General features: G+C 41.9%; 1 protein-coding gene across 3 annotated transcripts in view; it reads right to left on the minus strand.

Moving 5' to 3' along the window:
• The window catches only part of anos1b (anosmin 1b), a 57,017-nt gene that overhangs the window by 3,507 nt on the left and 26,656 nt on the right, over window positions 1–26,854 (minus strand). The window contains exons 3-13 of one of the 3 annotated variants that reach the window (XM_085137649.1): window positions 18,056–18,118; window positions 17,244–17,448; window positions 16,819–17,003; window positions 14,092–14,221; window positions 9,943–10,030; window positions 8,280–8,505; window positions 3,194–3,332; window positions 1,801–2,040; window positions 1,361–1,455; window positions 876–1,044; window positions 453–685 (exon numbers count right to left, since the gene is read on the minus strand). In XM_085137649.1, coding sequence (XP_084993775.1) covers window positions 453–685; window positions 876–1,044; window positions 1,361–1,455; window positions 1,801–2,040; window positions 3,194–3,332; window positions 8,280–8,505; window positions 9,943–10,030; window positions 14,092–14,221; window positions 16,819–17,003; window positions 17,244–17,448; window positions 18,056–18,118 — 1,773 coding nt within the window. Of the gene's footprint in view, window positions 1–452; window positions 686–875; window positions 1,045–1,360; window positions 1,456–1,800; window positions 2,041–3,193; window positions 3,333–8,279; window positions 8,506–9,942; window positions 10,031–14,091; window positions 14,222–16,818; window positions 17,004–17,243; window positions 17,452–18,055; window positions 18,119–26,854 lie in introns of all 3 variants that reach the window. The other 2 variants (XM_085137650.1, XM_085137648.1) reach the window with 2 other exon arrangements.

The following is a 26,854-nucleotide window of genomic DNA, read 5'->3' on the forward strand; positions in this document are numbered from 1 at the left end:
GGTTACCAAACCAGGCAGCGATACAAAAAGACGTCACAGATTCGATAAAACTTCTATAAAACAAAGACAACATCTCAGATGAGACATTAAAAGATCTCATTTTCCTTAAAAAGAACAGTCTTTGTTGAACTTCTTCAGTAGTGGCATCAGCATGAGATTCAAGCATGTGTGTGATGTTCTAGCAGCACAACTAAAAAAATAATAAACTACAATCAACGGTGTGTCATTGATGGGTTTTTAATAGTAAGCTCTGAAGTCTGGTAATGTTTATTATATTTTTTATTGAGTGATTATTTTTTTGTTCATTTCATCTTTGATTCCCTGAAGCTTAATTCTCTAAAAGACAAAGGCAAAAAAGAAACAGGACGTGAAACTCCTTTTTGACTCACACAAACAAACAAACACACCGTCTCTAGTCATTTGTGACTATCTACGCTTTCGCTTTGTCTCACCGGTGCGATAGTCTGTGTCTGGGAGATGAGCGTGTCTTCCAGTCCATCGGCTTTCCCCGAAACCTCTGACTGAAGCGTCCAGGTAAACTGGAAACCCTCGACAGCTGTCGGGTGAAGCGCGTGCTGGGACAACCTCCAACGAAAGGTGGCGAGCAGAGTACCGTTGACCTGTTGGAAGTCTGCGGTCAGTCGTTCTGGACGCAGTACTACCTTTCTGCCTGACAGGAGGCGCTCTGATGCAAAGGAAAGCCAAAACATTATCTGAATGATTTAAAACCAGGTTAAATTAAGGAGTTTGATTCAACTACTGCAAAAAACTACTTGAATGTTGTGGTTTTTCAGTGCTTGTATTCAAACTGATCATCAAAAAGATATTTAAAAAAAGGATTAGTGAACACCACGAATACATCTGTAAATAGTTACCCCTACTCTCAGTGTTGCACAGCAAACTTTTGCCTCCTCTGACCCTGACAGAGGAGCAAGTCGGGGTTGTAAGCCAGGCAACAGCCTCTGACCGTGGGTCAACTTTCAGCGCCACAGCAACCCGGTACTTACAGGCAAACAGCAAACCTGTGATGGTGTGATGAGTGCCCTGGAGAGACGGGAAATTAAGCCAAGTTAAGGATAAAAAAGGAAATGTTTATAGTTAAAGTTTAAACTGACACACACATTCTTGTCTCCACACGTGTCTCATAAGCAGCTTGTAATATAAAAAGTGTATCGAGTATTTCTTAGAGACAGAAACTACACACAGACTGAACTGCACCATAGAAATGTACTTATTCATGTTACGGTGATGAAATGTGATGTCTAATCCGTCCGCACACACATAGTTGCAGTTACAAAGTAACAACACATCTTTACAGTGTTACAAACGCACAGATCAGCCCCCACCCGTGTGCGTATACCTGCACCGTAGCTGTTCTCTCCATGCTCGTCACGTTAGTGCTGCAGGTATGCGGTCGCCACCTCAAAATGTACGGGCCAGCATGTCTCTGTCTCACTGTTAGCGAAAAGACCAAAGAGATACGTTTTGTGTAAAAATGAATGATATAGAAAACTTTTTTAACTTGTTATCAGCTTGATTTGAAGAACTAACTGCTGTTTTTTCTGTGACTTCAACATTTCAGTGCAAAAACCAAAATCATGCATTTGAAATTGATTAAGCCTTAAAAGTCATTGGCTGGAAGGCTCGGCTTACGCTAATTCGAGTTACTATAGTGGACCTGTGGGGTTATCTATCACAATAAAGCTTCGAGCCGACTGACTTTACTCTTATTCAAGTTGAATGTTTTTATATTCTTACCAGGAGTTTGTTCAGTTGTTTAGTGTTTCTAGACCGACTCACCGTGCTGAGGCCACTTCCAGAACACCTTCACCTGGAGCTGGTTGTTATGGTAATGAGGGGCGGCGACCTCCAGCCGCAGGTTTCCAAGGGCAACGGGGCTCAGAGGGGTTTCGGGGTGAGGGAGAGAGGAGGAAACCGGGAGGTCAGAGGAAGAAGGCGAGAAAGAAGAGATCGAAAGAGAAGAGGGAAGGGAGGATGAAGAGGGGAGCTCATTGGAGAAATCGTCGCCTTTGGTCGAGTCTGGTCGAGAGGACGGAGAAAGAGACGGAGGAAAAGAACTCAGCGTAAAACTTTACTTTTGTGTGTCTCTGTGGATTACAGATTGACCATGTGCATGTTTTGTGTACACAGCACATGGAGCTTCTACTGTGGCAGAAATATCATAAACTGGTAATGAGACTGCAGCTGGTAGCTAGCGGAAACACTCCTCGGCTTTATCTGGCCTAACTGACCCTCATTAGCGATGAGCAAACAGCTAATACGCAGAGACTATGTAAAAATATTAATACTCCCAAATTATGAATGGCAGTATGTTCCACATAAAGTTGTATGTGGTTTGGTAATAGAGCTGCAGCTGGCTATAATCCTCTGCTGAGCTGACCCGATAGGTCACCTATAAATACCTCTGTTGCCTGGAAGACCATTAACATCACCAACTTTCCACTGTACTCTGTGTTTCAGCAGCGCAGCTGTATGTAGACAGAATATGTCGAGAGTCAGCAAACGAAGCAGCCCTGAACTTACAGGAAAATCATTAACTCAATAACGTATGGCTCTGCTAACAAACAGCTTCTGTGGACTGTGCTGCGTAAGCAGGATTCGCTAATTTCATGACAAGCTAGCAATGACATATTCAAAATAAGTAACTAATAATTGCTGGCTTTCTTGCTGAATCGCAACAACACTAAAGTTTAAACTTGGCCAGGAAGGCTGCATTTATTTAGCACCTCTTATATTTGCAATGTTTATTTCCACATGACAAAAACTCTCCAAAATCCACTGAAGGCTCGATGGTAATCCTCCAAACTGTTGATAGAGATGGCTCGGATTTATGGTAAACCATGTAATGCAAATGCACAAACATATTCACCTAGAAATAATTACTGAAAATGAACTACAGCTGTGAGAAGCAGTGGCGCTGCCATGCACTCTCACACACTCAAGTCCCACCACAAAAAAAGCACATTTATACTTGACTGAAATTAAATAAATGCTTCAGACGTTTTGGGAAATTTGCTTTCTTGCTGACAGTTGGAGGCTCCAGGATGGCGCTTGCACATAACCCCACCCCTCTGTGCAATTTTACTCTTTTTGCATTGAAGAAATATACTTGGCGTTTTAACTGTAAAGTCAAATCACCTGACCACACAGGACAGCTGTTTGCTTTCATTACCTGCATGAGGGATGGTAGTGAAGACAAGCTGCACTCTAGGACTCTTCAGTCTCTTCTGACCCCAGTAGGCCACCGTCTGGACAGAGAGCAGGTAGGAAGTCGCAGGCGGTAGACCGTGCAGCCACACTTCACACTGCGCCTAAAAGACAGGAATAGAAAGAATGATTATAGAGACGGAATTTGTCTTTATTGCACGTGTAGTCCAACAAATTAGCAACTTATCAGTCTGTACTGATGCAGATTTACTAGCTAAATCTGGACAGGCATCAAGTAAAGAGTGACAAAAACACTAATGATACGTCTGCTGCAGACGAGGTCCAAGAAAACCTGCTAACTTTGATACGTCGTCAGCATCATCGCCATAGAAACCCATCTCCATCGTCCCTCCTCAGGACTGACAGTCCAGGTCTGTTCTGCATTAGCCTGCTGTTTGACTGACAGCTCGTTAACAGGCTCTCAGTCAATCAGGTCTGTTTGTCTGCGTGGACTGGTACTAGTCACAACAAAGAGATGATCGCATGATAAATCTGTGTGTGTGTGTGTGTGCTTCCTGCACACAAAGTGGGGTAAAAGGATTTCCATTACCTTCGAGATAGACAAAACATATGCCTTGTACAGCTGTGTGTGTGTGCGTCTAAGTGTCGTTTGTGTAGCGGATAGAGTGAGAGACGTTTGGAATAATGTCGGTGGACATTACATGTAAGAAAGCAATGAACTATATATTTAAAAGCACTGATTCAGCAGAGGTTTTTTCACATTCGAGTACTTCCTCTGAATTCCCCACTTTACCACGAGGCTTAAATGCTAGCTTTCTCCACTCCTGCAGAAATTCCTGATTGACAGGATGTGTGTTTTATCCCAATCCTGGGAATATAACGTGTTGTGCTCACAGACTGCTTTCTGTGATATGAAAACAGCTTCACACAGCATAGCTATGTTAGCTATGTTGTTCTGGGTCCTACCTACCTGTTGTGATTCTGATTTGTGTGTATGTGTGTGTGTTTGTAGATGCAGCTGCAAGTAGGAAACACTAGTTAGGGGGGCTCATTTAAATTCCAGACCTCCCAGCCAAGCAGAACAGAGGACTAGACTACAGATAAATGGCTCCACCAGGATCAGTCTGGGATCGCCATCACTATTTAGGATAGCTACGTCCATATGAGTGTGCCGCACTTTGATGTTTATGCTTGAGCTTTTTGTCTGAAGTAAACGTTAACATCGTACTTCAAAAAGAGCATCTAAAGCTGAAGAGTCTCGTACAAGTACTTTGATTGTGTTTACCATTTGGAGGAAAAAATGTTCAGTCAGTGCACGGCTACCATACCTGTTACGTCAAAGCTGTAATATCTGTGTTATTTACTGTGATTATGGGTATTTTGGTACTGCTGACTGGACTTAACTGCATCATAAGCGTATTTCATCATCATCATCATCATCATTCCTATAATCAGGATAAGAAAATTAAGTATTACGGCTGCATTAAATATAATTTAAACAGTACATTTTAAAAAATCTTAAAAAAAGTTAGAAGTCACTGAATTAAATGTGTTACTTTGTAAACTGACTTCATATCCCATCATTCTTTGCATCTCATTCTTGCACCACATGAGTACAGATTGTTTTTAGCATCTATAAATTGGAGCTTTATCAATTTTAGTGGAAACGTTTCACAAACATATTTAACAAAGATAAAGAAGAGCATGTTTTTTTTTTAATGGCTCATTATTTGAATCCACATCTTGAATTAAGATGCACATTGTGTCATTTGAAGGATGATTCAAAGTCCCGTTAATGTTTGTAACGCTGCACCTCAGACATGCGGAGCACATCATACACGCTTAATGGGCTTTCATCAGTTGTCATCCAGCACAGTAGCTGAATCAAATCCTGTTTAAGTTTAAGTGTTTAAGATTTTACTGCACAGGCCTGTAAAACCACCACAGCAATCACAACGAGGACCGTGTGTGTGTGTGTTTACGTGTTTACATATTATTGTGGGGACCAAATAAACGACGTTTACTACACTTGTGGGGACCAACAGTCCTTATGGGGACAAAATCCCGGTCCCCACAAGTTTGAAGGCATTTTTAAGCTAAGATAAGACTTTACTGATCCCACGGCGGGGAAATTTGTGCATTACCTCACCTGAGGTAATGCACAAATTTGGTAGTGCTTTGTTTTATTATTTGCTTCGAGCCCTGTGTACAGGAGCTGCATGCAAAAAGATCTTTTGTTAAAAGGGTTGGCGTAATAAGCAAATGCTTCAGCCAATACCTTTTGATTAGCCTTGTCTCATGCTTTCTTGCTTTGTGGTAGATCTTTGTTCTGTCTTCACTGAGATATTTGAATGCTAATCAATAAAACATCACTCACACTCAAGGTAGAGACTCACAATGCGGTTTTAGTGAAAGGGTTACAATTAGGTTATGGATAGGTTTAGGGTAACGGTTAGGGTTAGGCATTCATTTTTGGGTTGGACAAGGGGCTAGGGAAAGCATTATATCAATTAGATGTCCCCACAAATATATGAAAACCTGTGTGTGTGTGTGTGTGTGTGTGTGTGTGTGTGTGTGTAAGGTGCGTGTGTTTACAGGCATAATAAAACCTCTCGTGTGCAGCTACACCGCTTGTGTATTCAGGGTATGTGGTGTTATTGTGCGCTGTTATACTTCACAGGAAATATATAATATATGTCCTACATCTTATTCCTATTCAATTCAATTTTATTTATACAGCGCCAAATCACAGCAACAGTCGCCTCAAGGCGCTTTATATTGTAAGGTAGACACTACAATAATACATACAGAGAAAAACCCAACAATCATATGACCCCCTATGAGCAGCACTTTGGCGACAGTGGGAAGGAAAAACTCCCTTTTAGCAGGAAGAAACCTCCAGCAGAACCAGGCTCAGGGAGGGGCGGGGCCATCTGCTGTGATTGGTTAATGACACTGTACTGAAAGGTTCTCACATGATACACAATAAATAGGAGTTTGAGGTAGCGAAAATGGAATATTGATCTTATTAACTGATTTTACAATTTTCTTTTACAAAGCCAACTTTGCAGAAAAGAAAGTCGCATCCATCTGTTATTGCAGATGAATAAAATGCAGCCATTTGTTTATGCATAACTGTCTTAAGGTCCCGTCACAGAACTTCAATAAGGTCTAGACTTTGACTAAACCATTGCAGCACTCCACTCTTTTTTTCAGCAAATCTATCGTGGCCAATATGGTGTCACTGTCTTGTTCCATGACCCACTTTAGGCCAAGTTTTAGCTGTCAGGCAAATGTGACTTGAGAATATTTTTGTGTACAGAGGAGTTCATGGTCAACTTAATGACTGTGAGGGGCCCAAGTCCTGTGGCTGCACAACAAGCCTAAATCGTCACCCCTCCACCAACCTGCTTGACAGTTGGTATGAGGCGTTGCTCTGTTCGGTTTTTGCTAAAAATGGTGAAATGTATCGCAGACAAACATTTCCATTTTTGTCTTGTCTGTCCAAGCGGCATCATTCCTGAAGTCTTGGGATTTGTTCAGAGGCAATTTTGCAAACCTAAGCTTGCAGGCTTTTTCCTGATAGCACTTCCAAAAAAGCCACACATGTTCAGTCTTTTTCTAATTGCATTGCCATGAACTTTAACATTTAACATGTCAACTTAGACGTGTATAGTCTGACACGTAGGGTTTGTAGTTCTGTGAACACTGCACACTCTGACCTTGGAGTGATTTTGCTGGGACGTAAGTGTCCATTCATGGGAACACTGGCAGCTATCTTGAATGTTTTTGTCTTGTGAATAATCTTTCTCACTGTAGAAAAATGCACTTTCAATTGTTTGGAAATGACCTTATAACCCTTGTTCCAACCATCACTTCTCTAAGATCATGGCTTTTCTTTCCTCTGAAGGCTCCAAACCAACAAACAAACACTTCTGCTTTCACAGAGGTGCTCACTCATGCTGATGATTAGTTAATCAATTATATTTTATTAGCATCTCTGGCTCTCGTCCACAGCGTGCCTTTGTCCTGTTTTTCCCCCCTCACCCCAACAGGTCGTGGCAGATTGCCGTCCCTCCCTGCTGGAGGTTTCTTCCTGTTAAAAGGGAGTTTTTCCTTCCCACTGTCGCCAAAAAGCTTGCTCACCGGGGTTTAGAGTGGTAAATGGTCTGTATTTGTATAGCGCTTTACTTGGTCCTAAGGACCCCAAAGCGCTATACACTATACACAATCATCCACACATTCACACACTGGTGATGGCAGCTACATTGTAGCCACAGCTGCCCTGGGGCGCACTGACAGAGGCGAGGCTGCCGGACACTGGCGCCACCGGGCCCTCTGACCACCACCAGTAGGCAACGGGTGAAGTGTCTTGCCCAAGGACACAACGACCAAGACTGTCGGAGCCGGGGATCGAACCGGCAACCTTCCGATTACAAGACGAACTCCCAACTCTTGAGCCACGATCGCCCCACGATTTAATCTGATTGTTGGCGTTTTCTCTGTTTTCTTTGTATAACTGTAGAGTCTGTACCTTACATTAAAGACCCTACAGTTGTGATGAACTGAATTGAATAGCAGCACCTGAGTGCTCTCAGTTTCAGTTACAGTTATCTCATTTTTAACTTAATTTTTATATTTTATTTTATTCCTTCCTAGTTAAATTTACCCTTTTTAATTTTCATATTTATTTCCTATCTTATTCATAGCCTTTTCTTTTTTTCTTTAGGTCACGAGCAGTTGTCTAAGCATTTCACTGCATATCGTACTGTGTATGACTGTGTATGTGACAAATAAAATTTGAATTTGAATTTCTGTTAAGGCAGTAAGTACCTACATACTGCTGAGGTTGGATTTACCTTATTTTAGGAACTGAAATGTGAAACGTTATATTTGAAAGAGTGCACTTTCTTTTTCACCTTTTTCAGAGCCTTAAGAAAACAGATATATCTTGAAACATCATGAAAACTGAAACGTCTCAACGTCCACTTACTATATGTTTATGTTCTTGAAATATTCTAAGTAAAGAAACAAGATAAATGACCACATTTTTTATTTTGTATAATTAAGCTTGCAGAAAGTTGACTTACCCCCTGAGTCACTCTGCTGTTGCTCTCCTTCCTACCCTGTGCAGGTCGTGCGTGCGTGTTACTGGCTACTGTATGCGTGTGCGCTTGCAGCGTGTGTTTGTGTTTTTGTGCTGCGTGCGTATGGCGAGACATCCAGGTGATTCGGTAGTTGTGCACAGGGAGGTCTCCTTCCTTGGGGGGCTCCCAGCGTAATAAGACCGCCACTGTGACCCCACTCTCCATCGACCTTAGGAGGCAAAATTTATACAACGTTACGGCGTAAATGTAAACAGTCCCATTAAGGAAGAAGCAAAAAGTGCAGCGCTTCCCTAACAGTGAAAATGATTCTCTGCTTGTTTGTCAGCTGCTTTCAGCATCGGGTTTACAATCTCTATCTAATCTCTATTTACTCCCTGTATGTATAGACGAGGCTCAGACACTTTATATCATGCTGAACAGAAGCTGCAATTTAAGTCATCACCTCTGTTATTAAATGTTATTGGAATATCGCTGTTGATCCAAGCCATGGTCTGAACTTTAAATGACCTTGTTTTGCAGGATGAAAAATAGAGAAGACACCGAAGGATGTAATTGAACAAGGATAAACTGTAATTTCAGCTCATATACACAATCGCACAACAGAAGACGCGTTTTATAGGGCTGACCACAGTTTATGACTGATTTCCCAGCTGCAGTGGTAAATAGATGTATTTTAACCCTTTAAGACCTACCATAGAACCAAGTCCGCCAGAGCTTATATTATATTTTTACATGCTGTAGTTCCATTTTTGGGAGCATTTCAAGTTGCTATACATCAATACAACCATTACAGCCCAGATTTTAATAATATGTCTGCATTAAGTGCATAGTAATTACATAAATTGCAAAAAAGTGCAATAAACTACAAAAAAATTTAAAATCGTTTTTGTTTTTTTAACATATATTTCTAGTTAGAGAAATTTAAGAGGCTTATCCCTCAAAACTGTAAATACAAAAAAGTTGCACAAAATCGTTTCCCACCACAGGAAATTTATTTTGAGTGTCTTCAATGTTTTATTTTTGAAATACACCAATTTTTATACACTGCAGGAAAAACAAAAATAAATATTATAATGCAAATTTGCAAAAAAGCAGCATATGCATCAAAATAAACTATTTCCAGCAGTGCAATATGAGTCCTAAGCATCCCAGAAACCACACAGAAAGTCATAAAGTCAAAGATAACTTTTAAAAACACCAGTATAGGCTCATGAGGCCTTGATGGTAAAAAACTACATTTCCGCAAAATGATGTCACTTCCAGTTTCGGGCAGGTCATGGCGGACATGCGATAGTTCGCGCTGATGGACGTAGGAAGTGTTACAAACAGCTGATCGGATCGGCAAAGCGTGTTTCTGGAATATTATGTTTTTGTTGCTGCAAGTGCTTTTTATGCAGTTTTTGCAAAGCTATATGTGGAAGGAAACTGTGACCGAGGACAAGCTGATGGCATAAGATGTAAGTACAACTCCTCCGGTTTCATATGCAAAAAAAATTATTGCGCTAGCTTACGCGGTTGCTGAGCTACCGGGATTTAAAAATAGTTACGCAAAACGGAGCGTGTCCGCTCCGACCGGCTTTAAAGGGTTAAAGATTATATATAAAATGATGCATCTGATAATCCTGCTTTTTAGCTTTTTAGATACCTTTCTGTGAACTGGGACGCTGATTGTGTCCTATTCAGTGTCTGGTTGCTCACTCTGACATTCGTGGGCGGTTCTGGGGGCGAAGGGTCTGCATAGAGACACAGAAAGAAAAACATAAAGTTAGGCAATGTTGCAGTTCTTTTTTCTTTCACTTCACTTGACCCCTGACCTCTGCGGAAGTCACTGGGGTCCCAGTGAAGACAAGGCCATCACCCTTCTCCAGTTCTCTCTGTCCTCCACAGCTCTCTGGGACTCTGCCTGTCCACTCTTGGATGTTGTCCTCCCATCTCTTTCTCTGCCTACCTTGTCAGCTCTCTCCTGGTGTGTGTAGGAGAGGGTGGGTGAGAGCAGACAATCCAGGGGGGGTTCAGCTGTAGGACCAAACCAGCTGCCTGTGTTTCCATTCATGAGAACGGCGCCTGTGGCCTTGTCATCCAGTCGTTTGATGACTCAAACAATGTTAGCGGTCCCCCCAGCCAGCTTCAGCAGATGGCCCCGCCCCTCCCTGAGTCTGGTTCTGCTGGAGGTTTCTTCCTGTTAAAAGGGAGTTTTTCCTTCCCACTGTCGCCAATGTGCTGCTCATAGGGGTTTTTTCTGTAGGGGTTTTGCTGAAGCCTGCCTGTTCTTCAGCAATGATAGACTGCTATGGACACAACACCTTGGTTAACACTGTCACTGACTTAACATGTTACTTTTATATATAAGGCGATACTTGGGTTGCTGCCTTCTTATCTATGTTCCCTGCTTGTAATGAAACATGCTGGTCGGTATTCTCTTCGTCCGCATGGTTACTTGTTGCTTTCTGCTCCATTTGCCCGAACTGAACTTGGTAAAAGAGCTTTTGTCCATTTAGCACCGTCGGCTTGGAACAAACTGCAGAAGGAAAATGACTGAATTCATTTCATTAAGTGCTTTTAAATCTAAACTACGAATCCTTGAGGCCAAGCCCATAACATGCAACTGTTTCAATTAGATTGATTGTCATTTTAACTGATTTTTTTTATTTATTTATTTATTTTATTTGGATTTTATTTGGATTTTATTTGAATTTTATTTTATTTTATTTGTATTCTTTCACTTATTGTTGCATGTGTGTTGTTGCTGCCTGTGTTTGAGTCATTTCTGTAACTGTGAGACACCTGCTGCTGCCTATCTTGGCCAGGTCTCCCTTGAAAAAGAGGTTTTTAATCTCAATGGGATTTTCCTGGTTAAATAAAGGTTAATAAATAAATAAATACTATTTAAGTAGAATTACATAAAATAATGTCAGATTAGTCAAAGGACCTTTTTTTTCTTAACCAAAATCCTTTAGCTCTTATTAAAAAGACATTAGTTTATTTAAAGATTCCCATAGGACACCTTAAAAAATTCTACATTTGTTCATGTATTTCTTTTTTACAACTATTAATTGTCTAAAAAAATCATAAATTTTTTTTTTTTTCTTCTGATTAAAACCGCAGAATCTATAAATTAGTTTTCATTTTTCTATATTAACTATTAAAGTTTAACTACTGCACAAAATCTATCTCTTGCTTCGTTTCACTCACAGCCCTTGAAGTTTTATGTTTCCACACATCAAATTTGGACAGTGGAACATCCAAAGAGACAAACTGTGATTTTTATTTAACACCAAATTAATGTTAAAAAGGAAACATTGCACATTGTGTTTTCTCTTCGTCAAAAAAAGGAAAAATAGCAGAGTACAAGCTAAATGCTTAATTTTTGTTGCTGGGTGTTAAAACCTGTTAATTTGTTTGTGTAATTTGTGTCTAAAGTTGACACTTTTGCAATTTAAATTCTGCCAAACCTTTGATATCAACAAAAGGGAAGAGGAGAGGAGTGAGTCCTTTACAACAAAGACCTTTTACCAGCTTGACTTTCTTTTTCTCGGGGCTAAAAGCGCATTTCCTCTTGGTTTGATTCATGTCTAGAGAGCCAATTAGATTTAAAGCATCAAAGGTTGGTGATACTGGAGAAACGTCCTTTTCAGTAGCTGCCACAACACAGACCAAAGGCCATCACTGCTGGTAACCGTATGAGTCTTTCAACAGTGACTCTGTGTCTCATTAGAGCCCAAAATCCCTGATCCTGTATTTGATTAAAACTACAAAATGCATCTGATTAGAACTACATCCCCCATGGCAGGCCTCCCACAGCCCCAGGCTGTGCTTGGCTGACCTAAATGCAAAGATCAAAGTTGGGGCAAAACACTGGAAACTCCATGACAGGACTGCTTGTGCGCATGCATACGTGGTGTTTTGTGTTACATCTCAGTGCCAGCAGTAATTGCCAGATGAGAATCAAAACCTGTTCTTCTCCGAGGGCTTTTCCCGTCACTCTCAATGAACTAATGTTTTATGTCATAAAGTGAAGACATCAAGATTACTTTTCTGATCCAAGTATCTCTTCGTGATTACTACTGGCAGGTCCCACGTAACACCAACATTTTAACGAGATGTAAATCGGTTTCCAAGTTTCACTCTGGTTAGCGTCAGGTCACCGTGCAGAAAGCACAACCCTCTTAACATCTGCCAGCTTCCGGATTTGTGACCCCTGACCTCCAACCTCTGACTAATCAGACTAATGAGGTAGAAACAAGACTCTGGCTGACATCTGATGGTATTTGAAATGTTCAAGTGTGGCTCTAACCTTTAACCCTGGTTCTCAAAATACACTCACAAACACACACCGTGTCACAGAAGAAGAACTCAACATTTCGACACTGAGCTATTGCGTCTTGCTTGCACAGATTTAGATTTTGAAGACTGATCACCCTTATTTAGTTACTTTTTCTATAGAAAACAGCCTGTTAGGTTTGCTTTGCATTAATACCATGTCTGTAAACTACACCATGTGATGGGGACTTACAGGAGTAACTTCTTATAGCTTAGCAGAGCATAAATCTAGCTTGATAAGCTAACCTGGTTCTGTCTGATTTACCAAAAAATAAAAACAATTAGCACCTCTGAAGGTCATTTCATACAAAAGTAAGCCATCTACAGAGAATTCAGGAAGCTACTCTTCCCAGCAAATAGTCCCAAATATAACGCCCTCAACACTAAGCAGTACGCTAAGCCTGTTTAGCTGGCTGCCAGCAGCAGAGTTCAGCTGGTGTTAAGCTTCTGCAACACCTTTGCAAAGAGGGTCGCAGAGGGGCCGACCTCACAAATCTCAGCACTGGTCGATCCAATATCCTGTTGGAACGTTTCCTCTCCTTTTCGGTTTCAGAGTGCGGACGATTTGAGCAGAGCGCAGGAAATAAAATCGTTTTTAATTTAAGATTATTGGGCATCTTATTATCGACCCGTCCGCATTTGATGAAATCCAAATTCTCTCGCATTTATTGCACACGCTCAGAGATTCGCTCGTCGTGTCCACAAAGCGATACGTTAACTTCTGTAAAGCCCAGCTACAACCCCGCGTACAAACCCTGCACTCTGCATGCCACGGCACAGGTTGAAATGTTTATAAAGATTTCGTCGGAGAGGTGGAAAATGCTATCTCAGACTGCTCTTCATAATCTCCCTTAAGTGTTCAACTGATAAAGAACCTTTTTCCACAGCTGCGTCCAACCTGAAGTCATTATTCACATTCAAACATGCTCTAGCCAATCCTGGCAGTGAATTCATATCACTAGCCAATCCTGGCAAAATACCAGTATGACCTAAGTCTGCTAAGCATTACAGCTAATACCTCCTACAGTGTGTGCGTTCATGTGTGTGTGTGCTTGTCTTACTCTCACTTTCACCCAGTCTCTCAGACCTACATCAGGGACTTCACTCTGGCATCAAACCAACTTGAGTCCTTACGCTTTGTGTAAATGCGTGCATGTGTGCACACTTGTGTACATTTCGGTTTCCTGCTTGTGTTTTATAGACTGCCTGACAGTTTTTTACCTTATGAACGACAGAAAGAGAACAGAAAGGGAGAGGAAGGGAAAACATCCTGACTTTCTGACTCCTCCTGCGGGATGTGTAATATCTCTCATAAAATGACAAAAAATGAGTGCAAGGATCTGTGTTTTGCTCAGTGTCTCATGACAGAATATCAAAATTCACCGCTAGCTTATGGCAACATGCAGAGGCATCATCACTCACTTTGAGACGCTCATAAAAAACGAAGTATGTGTGCAGCGTGTGTTTGCCTTACCTTTACTGGAGATGTAGTGTTTGCTGGGTGTGGTGAAACCTCTGCTGCCGTGGCTGTTGATGGCTGCCACTCTAAACTGATACCAACGCTGAGGTCTCAGATCTGACAGAATCGCATCTTCAGAGAGTGTCTAAACACACAAACGCATCGCACAATACACAGGCTAGGTTTTTATAGTTTAAGACATACAGGGCAGTGCTTACACCTCACCAGGAAGATATCAAATTGGCTCCAAAATCATTCTGCAGCATAACAACTAGGGCTGCCACAAACGATTATTTTGATAGTCGACTAGTCACCGATTATTTTTGCGATTAGTTGACTAATCAGATCATCATCCATTGGACATAAAACCTGCAGCTTATTGCACCAGCAGCATCTGCTCTTATATAACTATCATTAGCTTACAGCTTTAAGTGTTTAAGGTATGTGCTAACTAAAAATAAAGACAAGATGAGAGTTTATTAAATTTTAATGAAATTTGCAGATTGTTTTGGTGAAGTTTAATAAACTCCTTGCTATCTAAAATATAACAGGACACCGGAGTATATTCTCCAGCATCTTACACTTCTGATAATCAGCTGTCTGCTTGATGTTTATTCAGCTGTGTAAAAACTATAACTTTAATCTCAGCCAAACAATTTACTCAGGAACAAATAAAATACTAAAAAAAGCCAAACAATAACATTTTTAAGTTATCTAAGTGACTTATATATATTTAACCTGAGGCCGGGAGTCCGGTGTTCTCACGGCTCTAGTTAGCCTAGCCCCCGGCTAGCTATCGAGCTAGTGGCTAACAGACGTCTCCGAAAACGTCGGAGCGCTTTTGAAAATATGTGGTGTCTTGATAAACTGAGCAGATATTTGAGGTTTACACAGCTACATTCTCGCCTGAAAATGTGTTAAACGTTTATTTTGTGACCCAGAAAGAATAATAAGAGTAATATTAAAACTAACTAGCTGCCGCCATTGTTGGAAACTGAGCTGGGCTGCGCTATGAATTCTGGGACACAGCTTCTTCTTCTTTGGTGTTTAACGGCAGCTGGCATCCTTGTACATGCAGTGCTGCCATCTTCTGTTTCAGTCCGTTATTACACTCTTAAATCCTACTACTTATTCCTGCGTCTTTTGGGATCTTACAAAGCTTCAAACGACGCGTCGACTATTAAATCAGTCGTCGACGATTTTAATAGTCGACTTAATCGTGACTAGTCGACTAATCGTGGCAGCCCTAATAACAACAAGCCAAGAAATACATCACGAGGCATGAGGACTATATGAGTTCTGCAAGAGACGATATGATCCCCACAGAGCTCTGATCCTCAACATCATGCAGTCAGACAGAGGCAAACATACAAAGGGGATCATTTTCAGAGGAAAAACAGTCAAGGCTAATATTGATTGATCTTTTTCTTTACTCCTAGTGTCTGTGCGAGTTAGAGGAATCATTTAAAACTATTTTTTTAAACACTCACTATTACAGACTTTTAAATCTTGAAAAATAGGCTTTTGTTTAAAAAAGAGAATATTCACTGAACTAGTTTAACACACTGGTGGGTCTCTTGCAACTGCATGCATGGGCAGCTGGGCCCTGTAATATGAATTCAGCATACCCCGGGTATCCTCCTGTTATCTGGACTCTAACACTGGCAATCAGGATAATCAGCTGCTTTGTCTGCAGCTGTGTGAGGTATCTTTGACCCCAGCGATAACGCCGATGTTACCTGGATAAGATAAATTCCCGTGTTGGCCTTTGGTTAGCTTTGGTTAACCCCTGACAGACTGATGTTGTTCTTCTCATTAAACGACACGACACAAACTGCATCCTCCTAAACACCTCGCTAACACGATTCTAATCAAAAGCAGAAAATGATTTCTTTCAGGAAGGATTTTTGAGTGTTCAGCTGCAAAAACAAAGTTGTACATCCTGTCAGATGATGAATTCCTCTGATAGTGTTGAAATGAAATGGTTTATCCAAACTATGGTTAAAATCTTTAAAGATTAATTTGTTTTGTCTCCTTGACAGTGCAAATGTGACTGCTGCGGCTCAAATCTACTCATCCACAGTCGCACACACACACACAGACACACACACACACACACACACACACACACACACACACACACACACACAAAGACACGAGCTGCCATCTATTTAAGTCCATAATGAGCATTCAGTCATTCAGAGTCAGCCGGTGGAATGACTGTGGCTGCCTGTGGTTCCTTTTTAAGCTCTGCTTATTTACCTAACCTCACACAGACGCACACACACAGACGTACAGTGCACACACACACACACACACACACACACAGCGTTTACCCTGGCAGAATGGGAGACTGACTGGGGTGGAGAGGTTTAGACAGCAAGGCAGCAGACTGATGAGGTGGAAACTAAGTCTAACATCCATCTCCATAGCTGAGAAGTTTCATCATTCAAGGCAAATTGAGAGTTATGAGGTAAAGATATGTTACAAACTTTGTGGGGCTCCACTTTTAAAGGCACAGGGAGCCAGTTTCACAGCCCGAATGACTCCACAACTGTCCCGAATAATCATCAATAATCATCACATCATGTAACAACCCCCAATAACAGACAAACATAAACCTATTATTAGGACAAGTCCCCTCCTTAGTCTATGATAAGTTTACTTCTTAATTGTTATGTAAATATCACAGTTTTTCTCACTACTTAATTAGCACATGGAAAGTGACTATTAACCATTTACCATGGCTACAGTAGCCCATGGAGAGGCGTGGTCTTCACTGGGGTGAATGCCGATGTTCCAGCGGGACTGGAGCATGTAAACGACGGGCTCCACGCTGACGTTGAACTTCGACACCCACGTCACCTTCACACGACCCTCCGAGTCCTCCAAAAAGCTAATGTCTCTTCGAGGCTTCAGAGGGACACCTGCGAGGACAAACCAGGTTACAAGCTTGTTGTTACATATCAGTGTAACTCACTTGACTAGTAACATAGTGACATTACAATTAGATGACACATTTGGACAGTTATGGGAGTTCCCGGGACGACTTAGATACACACTATGACGCATTTTGTCTTATTAAGTCTAATAACTGGGGTCTAATTACTCACTTACAGTCTATCTACCACATCACGCTTCACACAAACTCCAAAAGTTGCCTTTACCTTTGTACAGATTGGCTGGGGCTTGGCAAGTATGTCCACAGCTATTGGAGCAACACTTCCTGGGGGAGGGGCAGTGCTGGTCTGACGAGCAGCTCTCCACGCAGGCCGCGGCAAATCCTGTGGCTCGCTGAGGCGGAGGGCAGTCTCCCTGACGAGACGACCTTAACGAGGCCAGAAACTCCCTGCTCGTCACACACTCTGTCTGCTTCTGAGAGTAAAGCACGGTGGGTGTAATTATTATTACAGTCGACACATCACAGAAATAACACACAGTGTGTAGGAACACACACGAGGGCACAAAACACACAGTAAGGGTGAAAGCGCTTCCTGTGGTATACTCCTACTGTCTGTTTAAAAGCTACGTGTGTGTGCATGCGTGTGCGTGCATGTGCGCATTTCTCTGTTTGTGCAGACAGCTGTAGATCAGGAAAATGTAAACACGAGCTTTCACTAATAGCTCTGAATTACCCTGTGTTCATAACCAGCGAGCCAATCAGCCGTCCAGCGAGCAACACGCTTCAGCTATTGTGATGAAAAACTAATCTCTCCGAAAGCCGCAGAAACCGGCTTTACAAATAAACAGGCCACACACACTCGCACAAAATGCACATAAAACTGTTGCACAGTGTCCCATGTGTACTAGAAGTGCACAAAGCTTTATGAAAACGCACACAAACGCTCATTTATTGCACAAGGTCAAAACAGCTTTGTGGGGCCAACAAAAGCGTGCGTCTGCAAAGAACGACAACGCCACCGAGGCTGCCGAGACTTGCACAAGAGCACAAAAACGCCACGCGCTGTTTCCGTCTTACCTCGCAAGACTTTGGAGATGCCACCTTCCTGGTTTCCCACAGTTCTTTGCATGGCTGAAGGCACTACACAACCCAACACAATGGAAGAAAACAGAAAGAAACAGAAAATATGCATGAGGCACATTTCAGCATTTTAGCACATTCATGTAGATTCCTGCTCAGCACAAAAGCAGGAGGCTCCCTCCAAATGTAACCTGCTAACACCTGTAAAGATTCAAATTAAACATCTGTAATGTTTCCGTGATGCAGGGTTTATGTATTTGGACGATTTGATTCTGGTTTATTTAATATTCTAAAGTTCAGCTGACGTTCCTGGTTTTGGTTCTTATTGTTGTGTTTCTGCATGTTTTGTGTCTCCCAGTCCTCGTGTCAACTTTGCATGTCTGCATCTTGTTGTTAGTTTCATAGTCTCTGTCTCGTGTGTCAATCTGATTAGTGTCAGCTGTGTTCCCACCTGTGACCCGTTCCCATTTGTTATCCTTTGTGTGTATATGTCTCAAAGGTTTAAGACCAATTGAAAAATGGCAAAAAATGCATCGTCTTGCATGGTTGGATCTTAACAAGGTTCCAAGTAGAGCTTCAATATGCAACAAGAAGAAAGGGGAAGGGTGTCTACTGTCTGGAACTGTTGTCCATTTCTGTAAACTTCCTTTGAAAGAGTACTTTATTGATCCCTGTGGGGAAATTCCTCTCTGCATTTAACCCATTCACTCAGTGAAGCAGTGGGCAGCCATTGGGCGCCCGGGGAACAGTGTGTAGGGATGGTACCTTGCTCAGGGGCACCTCAGGATAGCTGTTCAGGGGACTCGAACCCCCGACCTTCCGATCATGGGGCCACCACTCTACCTACTGAGCTGCCCAAGGGATTGCATCCGTCCCCAAAGGTTCTCAATTGGATTTATATCAGGGGAACATGCAGGATGGTCCAAAAGAGTGATGTTACTCTCCTGGAACAAGTCCCTTGTCCTTTATGGCGATATTTACTGTAGCGTTATCCTGTTGAATAACCCAGTCGTTACCACAAAGATGAGGCCCTCAGTCATGAGGGATGCTCTTTACATCTGGACACAGCCAGCTGCCGTTTGAAGCCCCTGCACCTCCTCCTGAAGCTCCGTTGTTCCACTGAAGGAAAAAGCACCCCAGATCATTATGGCGCCCCCTCCACTGTGGAGCATAGAAAACATCTCAGGTGGGATCTGCTTGTGATGCTGGTAACGTTGGAAACCATCAGGACCATCAAGGTGTCCCATGCTTGATGCTCTCTTGCAAAGTCGAAATGGTCAGTTCTGTGGCGTCCAAGGAGACGAGGCCTTTGAAGACATTTTTTTGTTTTTGAAGCCCTTCAGTCTCAGATGGCGTCTGATGGCTACGGGGTTGCAGTCAGCACCAGTGACAGCCTTAATGTGGGTCGAGGATCGTCCAGTGTCTTGACGGACAGCCGATCGGATGCTTCGGCTCAGTGCTGGTGACATTTTTTGCGTCTTCCACTTGAGTTTTTGTTCCATAACCCTCAGGATCATTTAAGAAATTCCAAATGACCGTCTTACTGCATCCCACCTCAGCAGCGATGGCGTGCTGTGAGAGATCCTGCTCATGCAGTTCAACAACCCGACCACGTTCAAAAAGGGAACGTTTTTGCCTTTGCCATCAGAACGTAATGACAGTGTGACTGCCTGAGAGAAAAGGACAATGAATCCACAGATTTGGCCTTTTAAAGGCAAGTGGTTTAACCTGTAGATCAGCCTGTTTCAGTTTAACAGTTGTTTTTAATAAATTGCTCAAAAACATGTTTTGTCTCACTCCCATTTCTTCTTGTTGTATGTTGAAGCTCGACTTGGAACCTTGTTAAGATCCAACCATGCAAAATAGGATTTTCTGACATTTTTCAATTGTTCTTAACCCTTTAAAGCCGGTCAGAGGGCACGCTCTGTTTTGCGTAACTATTTTTAAATCCTGGTAGCTCTGCAACCACGTGAGCTAGCACAATAATCTTTTTTGCATATGAAACCGGAGGAGTTGTACTTACATCTTATGCCATCAGCTTGTCCTCGGTCACAGTTTCCTTCCACATATAGCTTTGAAAAAACTGCATAAAAAGCACTTGCAGCAACAAAAACATAATATTCCAGAAACACGCTTTGCTGATCTGATCAGCTGTTCGTAACACTTCCTATGTTAGAATAGACGTCAGCCGAACTATCGCATGTCCGCCATGACCTGCCCGAAACCGGAAGAGACGTCATTTTCGCCGAAATGTAGTTTTTTTTTTACCACCAGGGCCTCATGAGCCTATACTGGTGTTTTTAAAAGTTATGTTTGACTTTATGACTTTATGAGTCGTTTCTGGGATGCTTAGGACTCATATTGCACTGCTGGAAATAGTTTATTTTGATGCATATGCTGCTTTTTTGCAAATTTGCATTATAATATTTATTTTTGTTTCTCCTGCAGTGTATAAAAATTGGTGTATTTCAAAAATAAAACTATAAAGACACTCAAAATAAATTTCCTGTGGTGGGAAACTATTTTGTGCAACTTTTTTGTATTTACAGTTTTGAGGGATAAGCCTCTTAAATATTTCTAACTAGAAATATATGTTAAAAAAACAAAAACGATTTTACATTTTTTTGTAGTTTATTGCACTTTTTTGCAATTTATGTAATTACTATGCACTTAATGCAGACATATTATTATAATTTAGGCTGTAATGGTTGTATTGATGTATAGCAACTTGAAATGCTCCCAAAAATGGCTCCACAGCATGTAAACATATAATATAAGCTCTGGCGGACTTGGTTCTATGGTAGGTCTTAAAGGGTTAAACATTAGATCGGGACTGTATTGTCCCTTATTGTAAGTAGTGGTTCCGACTGTTTGGTTTTTCCCTCTCTGTCAGTGAGTCAGTTTATTTTGTTTTGTGACGTAATGTTGTTGTTTTTGTTGCCTGTTTGTTCAGCATTGACACTGTGATTTTTAGTTCAGTTCTGCGTTGCTGAGTCCTGCGTTTTGGGTCCATAACACTGCCTGCCACACACCTACACCTGCAGATATGACAACATCTGCTGTAATTCATGCACAATTCATTACCCGCTCTTTCTGGCACAGAGGAGAGTCTTTTTCGTTCCTGAGCTCCAGAACGACTCACAGAGCAGCAAATTGTTGCTCAAACTCACTGAGAGATGGTTAATGAGCATTAGACGTGTTGGCAATCTCACTTCATTACCTACACCACGCTAGCTGTTTCCAGCCTCCCTGCACATCCAGCCTGACCTGCTAGAGTGTAACCTCTCCTCCACGCCAGAGGGGAATGAGCACATTTCCCAACTTATTCCTTAAAAATGGCTGAGGACTAAAGAAATATTAGCAAGACAAATAATAAATAACAAAGTGTCAGATGGTTTTAAGATTTGTAGAAGCAGATCTCAGTGTCCATGACTGTAAAGAAACACACGCTCCAACAGCACACACTCATCTGGTTTGCCACCTCAGTGAACTGGTGAATGATGGCTCTTACCAAATTAAAACCAGACAACGTATAAAAACTGCGGTTTCACCCTCACCCCCCCTCAGTCTCTCTTTTCTCTCTGTCTGTCTGTCTCCTTCAACTCCCCGGCGTGCCTGGCTTCAATCACTCCTCCGGTTTATTCCAACTCACTGATTCCAGAAGGAGAAACAGAATTAATGAAACGGCATCAGAAGTTTATCTTTGCACAAATTAATGGCTACCCCTGGATGAAAATGTCTTCTGTACAAAGCTCGTCTAGACTGGGTTTATTTTTAAATTGACTCATCTGCTGAGTGATGCTCGTGGATGTGAAAAAAAACAGACAAAAGTGTCAATTTAACAAAGGACAAATTTGAAACTTCGACTTGCTGGCTGGATCTTCAAAATCTCCTTTTATTAATCATATCTGCAGCCAGTGTTGGTCAAGTTACTTGAAAAAAGTAATCAGTAACTAATTACCAATTACTTCACCAAAAAAGTAATCTAGTTACTTTACTGATTACTTATTTTCAAAAGTAATTAATTACTTAGTTACTTAGTTACTTTTTAAAAACACGATTTACAACCTGAATAGGTGATAAAGTGATAGATCTTTCAGCCCAATTCTACTTTTTCTGCATAATCATCATACAAAATGTAATCAAATGGAAAAGTCTCTTTTTAAAACTTGTTTTATTAGTTTTAATCTTTTAACTTTATGCATCAAGTAAAACTTTAATTATATGCAACATTCTCTGACTGGAAGAAATTAGTTTAACATTTAAACCTATTTTCTGCACATTCCAGCTCATAAAATAAAATATTTTTTGTGTTTACACTCAGTCTTTCAAATAGATGCAAGTAAAACACAGCAGAAAATAAATAAAGTCAAAGACTAGCGGTCCTGTTGCTCTATTTTCACCTGTAAAGCAGGAGTGGGGTAGGCGGAGGGTTACCCTGGTGCAGGTGTGCAGCGGTCAGTGGAAGAATCCGCGAGTTTATCTGTGAGTTTCCCATTACGTCGTAGCTACTCGGTGCTTGTTTGGAAGTTTAGGGGTTTTTTTTCGCTGTAAAAAGAAGTTTTCTTCCCACGCACAATGGACACTAATGTTTTTGTCACTTTTTATGGAATCAAACTCAAAGTAAGGTCAGTACTTCCACGCTTTAAACGCTGCACGCTCATACTCTCTCTGCACTCGATATATGATCCATTGTTGATCTGCACACAGCTGTTGTCACGAACGTCGCACTCGCTTACGTCACTGTCATGAGACACTCTCGCAAAAAAAAATCACGGTTTTAGCAACGCAGTAACGCAGCGTTCCTACGGGAAAGTATCGGTAATCTAATTACCGATTTTGCAATAGTAATCCCTTACTTTACTTGTTACTTGAAAAAAGTAATCAGATTACCCATCTCTGTCTGCAGCGTTACAAAAACCTGGAGCTCAAATGCTTCATATGTGTGCATTGGTTTCCTGTCTTTAAGTCATTAACCTCTTCCTGTTAATGTCACAGAAAAATACTGATCAGGGACGCAACAATTAGTCAACAATTGGAGTTTTCATTAACTAGCTAATAATCAGGTAAAGTGACAGTTTCAGCCTTAGTCTGATAGTATCATGGAAGCTAAGCTATGTTAATATTTTCATTTTTGTAAATTATTGTAATTATTATAAAATTTGTAACCCTGCAACATTCGGCCTTTTTCTCTTTCTTTCGTTGAAATATTGGAAGGATTTTCTTCACTCGACTAACACGAGTAAATGTAAATGGCTGGGAAAAAAAATATGTTGTGTGCGCAGTCTCGAGGACTATAAATGGGCAAAATACAGAGGCCCACCGGGTGTTACAAGTTTGTGTTGTGACAACTTAAATTCCACACTTTTATCGTTCGATAGCAGGTAACATGGCCAACACTGGTTCGTGCAGGCAGACGGAGTCTGTGTGCAGAAGCTGCGACGTGCTTTTATGGGGAGCAAACAAATGTGATAAATTGCTCTTTTAAGAGGGTTGGTTGTGAGTTGACGCACACAATTTGTCTATCTGTCAGCTCTGTGTGTTTTTACATGGAGAATCGAGAGATGCAGTTGTTTTGACCTGAGATCTTGGAATGAGAGGAAACACGTTACACAGACCGACCTCTCAATTTATCAACACTGTGGCAAAAATCTCATTTTCTACTTGTTCTGTTTGGGTTTGCATTCAGAACAGCTTACTGAATCGTGATGTGATGGTCGGTTCTCTTTGCACTAAAACGTGTTTGAAGACATTGAAAACACAATGAACCAAATGCAAACACTTCAGTCATTATTCAAAGAAGCAAACCTCAAACCTCAGCAGCCACCTCGAAGCTTTTGTCTGCAAAGGCAAGAAGAATTACTCATTAGTTATTTCATCGGTGATTTTTCTCCTTTGCTAGTTAATGATGTACTCCAGAAAGGGTGAGGAGACGCTAAAATAACACACACACACACACACACACACACACACACACACACACACACAAATGTAACTAGATCCTTAAGTTTGATGTGTTTCTTCACAGAGCTCCCAGGGGTCTCTTCACTCAACCACGTGCTGCTCTGAGCTTATGGTTGTCAAAATCTCCCCAAAAACACACACACGCACACAGACACACACACACACACACACACACACACACACATATACACTCCAGCACCACTTCCAAACCCAGCCCACCCCCTCCTTGCTGCCGCTGATCAGTAACAGAAATATCAAATTTTTCATTCCCCTTCTCACATTTATTACTCGCTCCTCTTTTTCTCTCCCTTTCTAAGCCACTTATTTTAAAATCCTTTCTGTTCTTTTGTTCTTTCCATCCATTGTCTTCACATTATCGCTCTTTTTTTCTCCCACATGACCTCTGCTCCAATCTCTGTGCCATTATTCCTCTCTCCTCTCGTTCATCCTCCAACTCATCCTCTTCTCCTGCGATAAAAATCACGAGTCGAGTGTAGAAGGTTGATTCAGTCTGGAGCACAGCGGCTCTATAGTGTAGTGGTTTACACATTCACTTTACCAGCAAGACCAGTTTGGTCCCAGGAGAAGAAATCCATTTGGGGATGCATCAGGAAGGCGTCTGCCAACTCAAACATGCAGAGCTACCTGCTGTCGTGACCGCTCGTGAATAAACACACAGTTAAATCCTACATGTACTGTTGTGCCATGCACATCTGCCACAAAACTGAGAACACAAATGTAGCAAGAGTGCAGCCAGTAAAATGATCATAGCAGGATAACTTGCTACTCCAGTAGAGCTATATATCATTTGAAAGCATGTTGGGCATGCCTGCAAAACAGAGTTTGGGATGTTAACCGCAGTTGTTGTTCGCTAGTCAAAAAAGGCAATAAGAACTCGGGCTTAGGAACCGAAAGCCATGGAGCTAAGAACAAGTCCATGACACTCACACTGGGCTCCATGTTATCCACCATGATGGCAGATGTTGCTGGCAAAGATGCTGCTGATGTGGATCTGCAGTGGTGAAAGTGCAGAGCTCAACAGATGGTTTTTAGGGCTGTCTTAAATACTCCAACCCATGTCTTTTATCATATTCTAACTTTTTTTTACAGTGTTGTAGATAACAGCACGGTGGCACAACGTTAGCACTGATCCCCCACACAAGAAAGTCCCAGGTTTGAGTCCACCAGCTGGCTGTGGCCTTTCTCTGTGGAGTTATTGTCACAATGGCCACGGGCCGATAGCTAGATCGGACTCGATTGCAGAGACTACACTACTCAGAGACGGCTCAACGTTTTGCAGTGTTTATTATTTAGTCAACAAGTGAATATGTGGGAGGGTGTCGCTAATGATGTAACCGTGTGACAGTGGGGGTGAACGGGGGTCTAGCAGGTTGCGACGGGAACGGAGCGGTTGCGTTGGTGACCGGCGCGAACCTCGCTTTGAGGGAGAGGCAGCGATAGTCCAGGGGAGTAGTGGAGAGGCTGGCCTGAGCTCCGCTGTGTCCAAGGTGGTGAGTGAGGCTGGAGGGCAGGCAGGTGAGGGTCCTTGTATTTTTCCTGAATATGAAGATGATCCACGGAGAGCTGAGGTTGAGGGTGATAGCAAAGAAGGTCCAGGGAATCTGAAGCGCATGAAACCAAAATTAACAAGGAAAAGAGCGTAAAAAGCCGTAGAGTCAATACCAACGTGAGGTCGTTGACGAACTGGCGGTGAAGGAGAGTCTGAGGGGGCCTTAAATCCTCAACCTGATTGCCCTGAATCAGTCTCAGGTGTGCAGGACTGCAGCAGGGATGATGGCTCCGCCCAGGGGTGGAGACCAAGGAACTCAGGTGCCTGATGGAATTTTCCAGTCGAGTCTCCAGATCCTGACAGTTATATTCTCTGTGGGTACTCCAGTTTACACCCACAGCCCAAAGACATGTGGTTCATGGGTTCAGGTTAATTGGTGATTTTAAACTGGCTGTTATTGATATTGTTCAGTACTATTAAACTTTACTTTTCAAACTTTAAAATACCTCGTATACACAGTATTTATACAGTAGTGGGACAAACAGTCTCTTCCACTTGTTGAATTCAGGTGTTTTCAGTCACACAGGTGTGTAAAATCAACCAGCTACCCAGACACTTTAAAAAGATCCCCAAATAATAAGATGCATGAAATTTCTTCCCTCCAAGATATTTAATGTTTAGTTCAAGTGCTTTTATTGCGAGCGTTTAGGAAGCACAATCACACAGCTGGTAGCTCTGCGTGTTTGATTTGGCAGATGTTTACTGATGAAACCCAAACTGTGTCTCCTCTCAGGACTGAACCGGTAATCTGCTGCTTGTGAGATGGATGTATAAACCACTACACCGGAGGTACACGGTGCATAAAAGCAGCAAACCCTTTGCATACTCAGTGACTGCACGGATCAAATGGCCAACACAAAAAGTGTGCCTCTGGAGTTTAATGGCTGACCAGCTCCTGTAAGTGTAATGTGCAGGTGGCCCAGTGCTTTTGTCCATATAGTGTAGCTTAGATACACACAGACTGTCACACTGTGTGGAGGGATTAGGGCTCAAATGCAGGGCGCAGGAAGAAGACTTACTTAAGCGAGCCGATCTATTGAGGCTAACGCAGGAGTCAGACAAGACAGACAGACAAGCCAGGACCAATTATCTGTCTACCTATCCATCTAAATACACACAAATATACAGGGGGCTGATGGGAGGATGACGCATAGAAAGCAGGTGAAAGTGATTAACACAGGTGTATGGAAGCTCGTTTCCATCACAAAAAAAGTATCCATAACTTGAAGTTTTGAGAAAAGTAACTCAAAGTTTCATGTTAG

This window comes from Neolamprologus multifasciatus, chromosome 17, assembly GCF_963576455.1.
Source record: "Neolamprologus multifasciatus chromosome 17, fNeoMul1.2, whole genome shotgun sequence".
In the NCBI taxonomy this organism is placed as follows: domain Eukaryota; kingdom Metazoa; phylum Chordata; class Actinopteri; order Cichliformes; family Cichlidae; genus Neolamprologus; species Neolamprologus multifasciatus.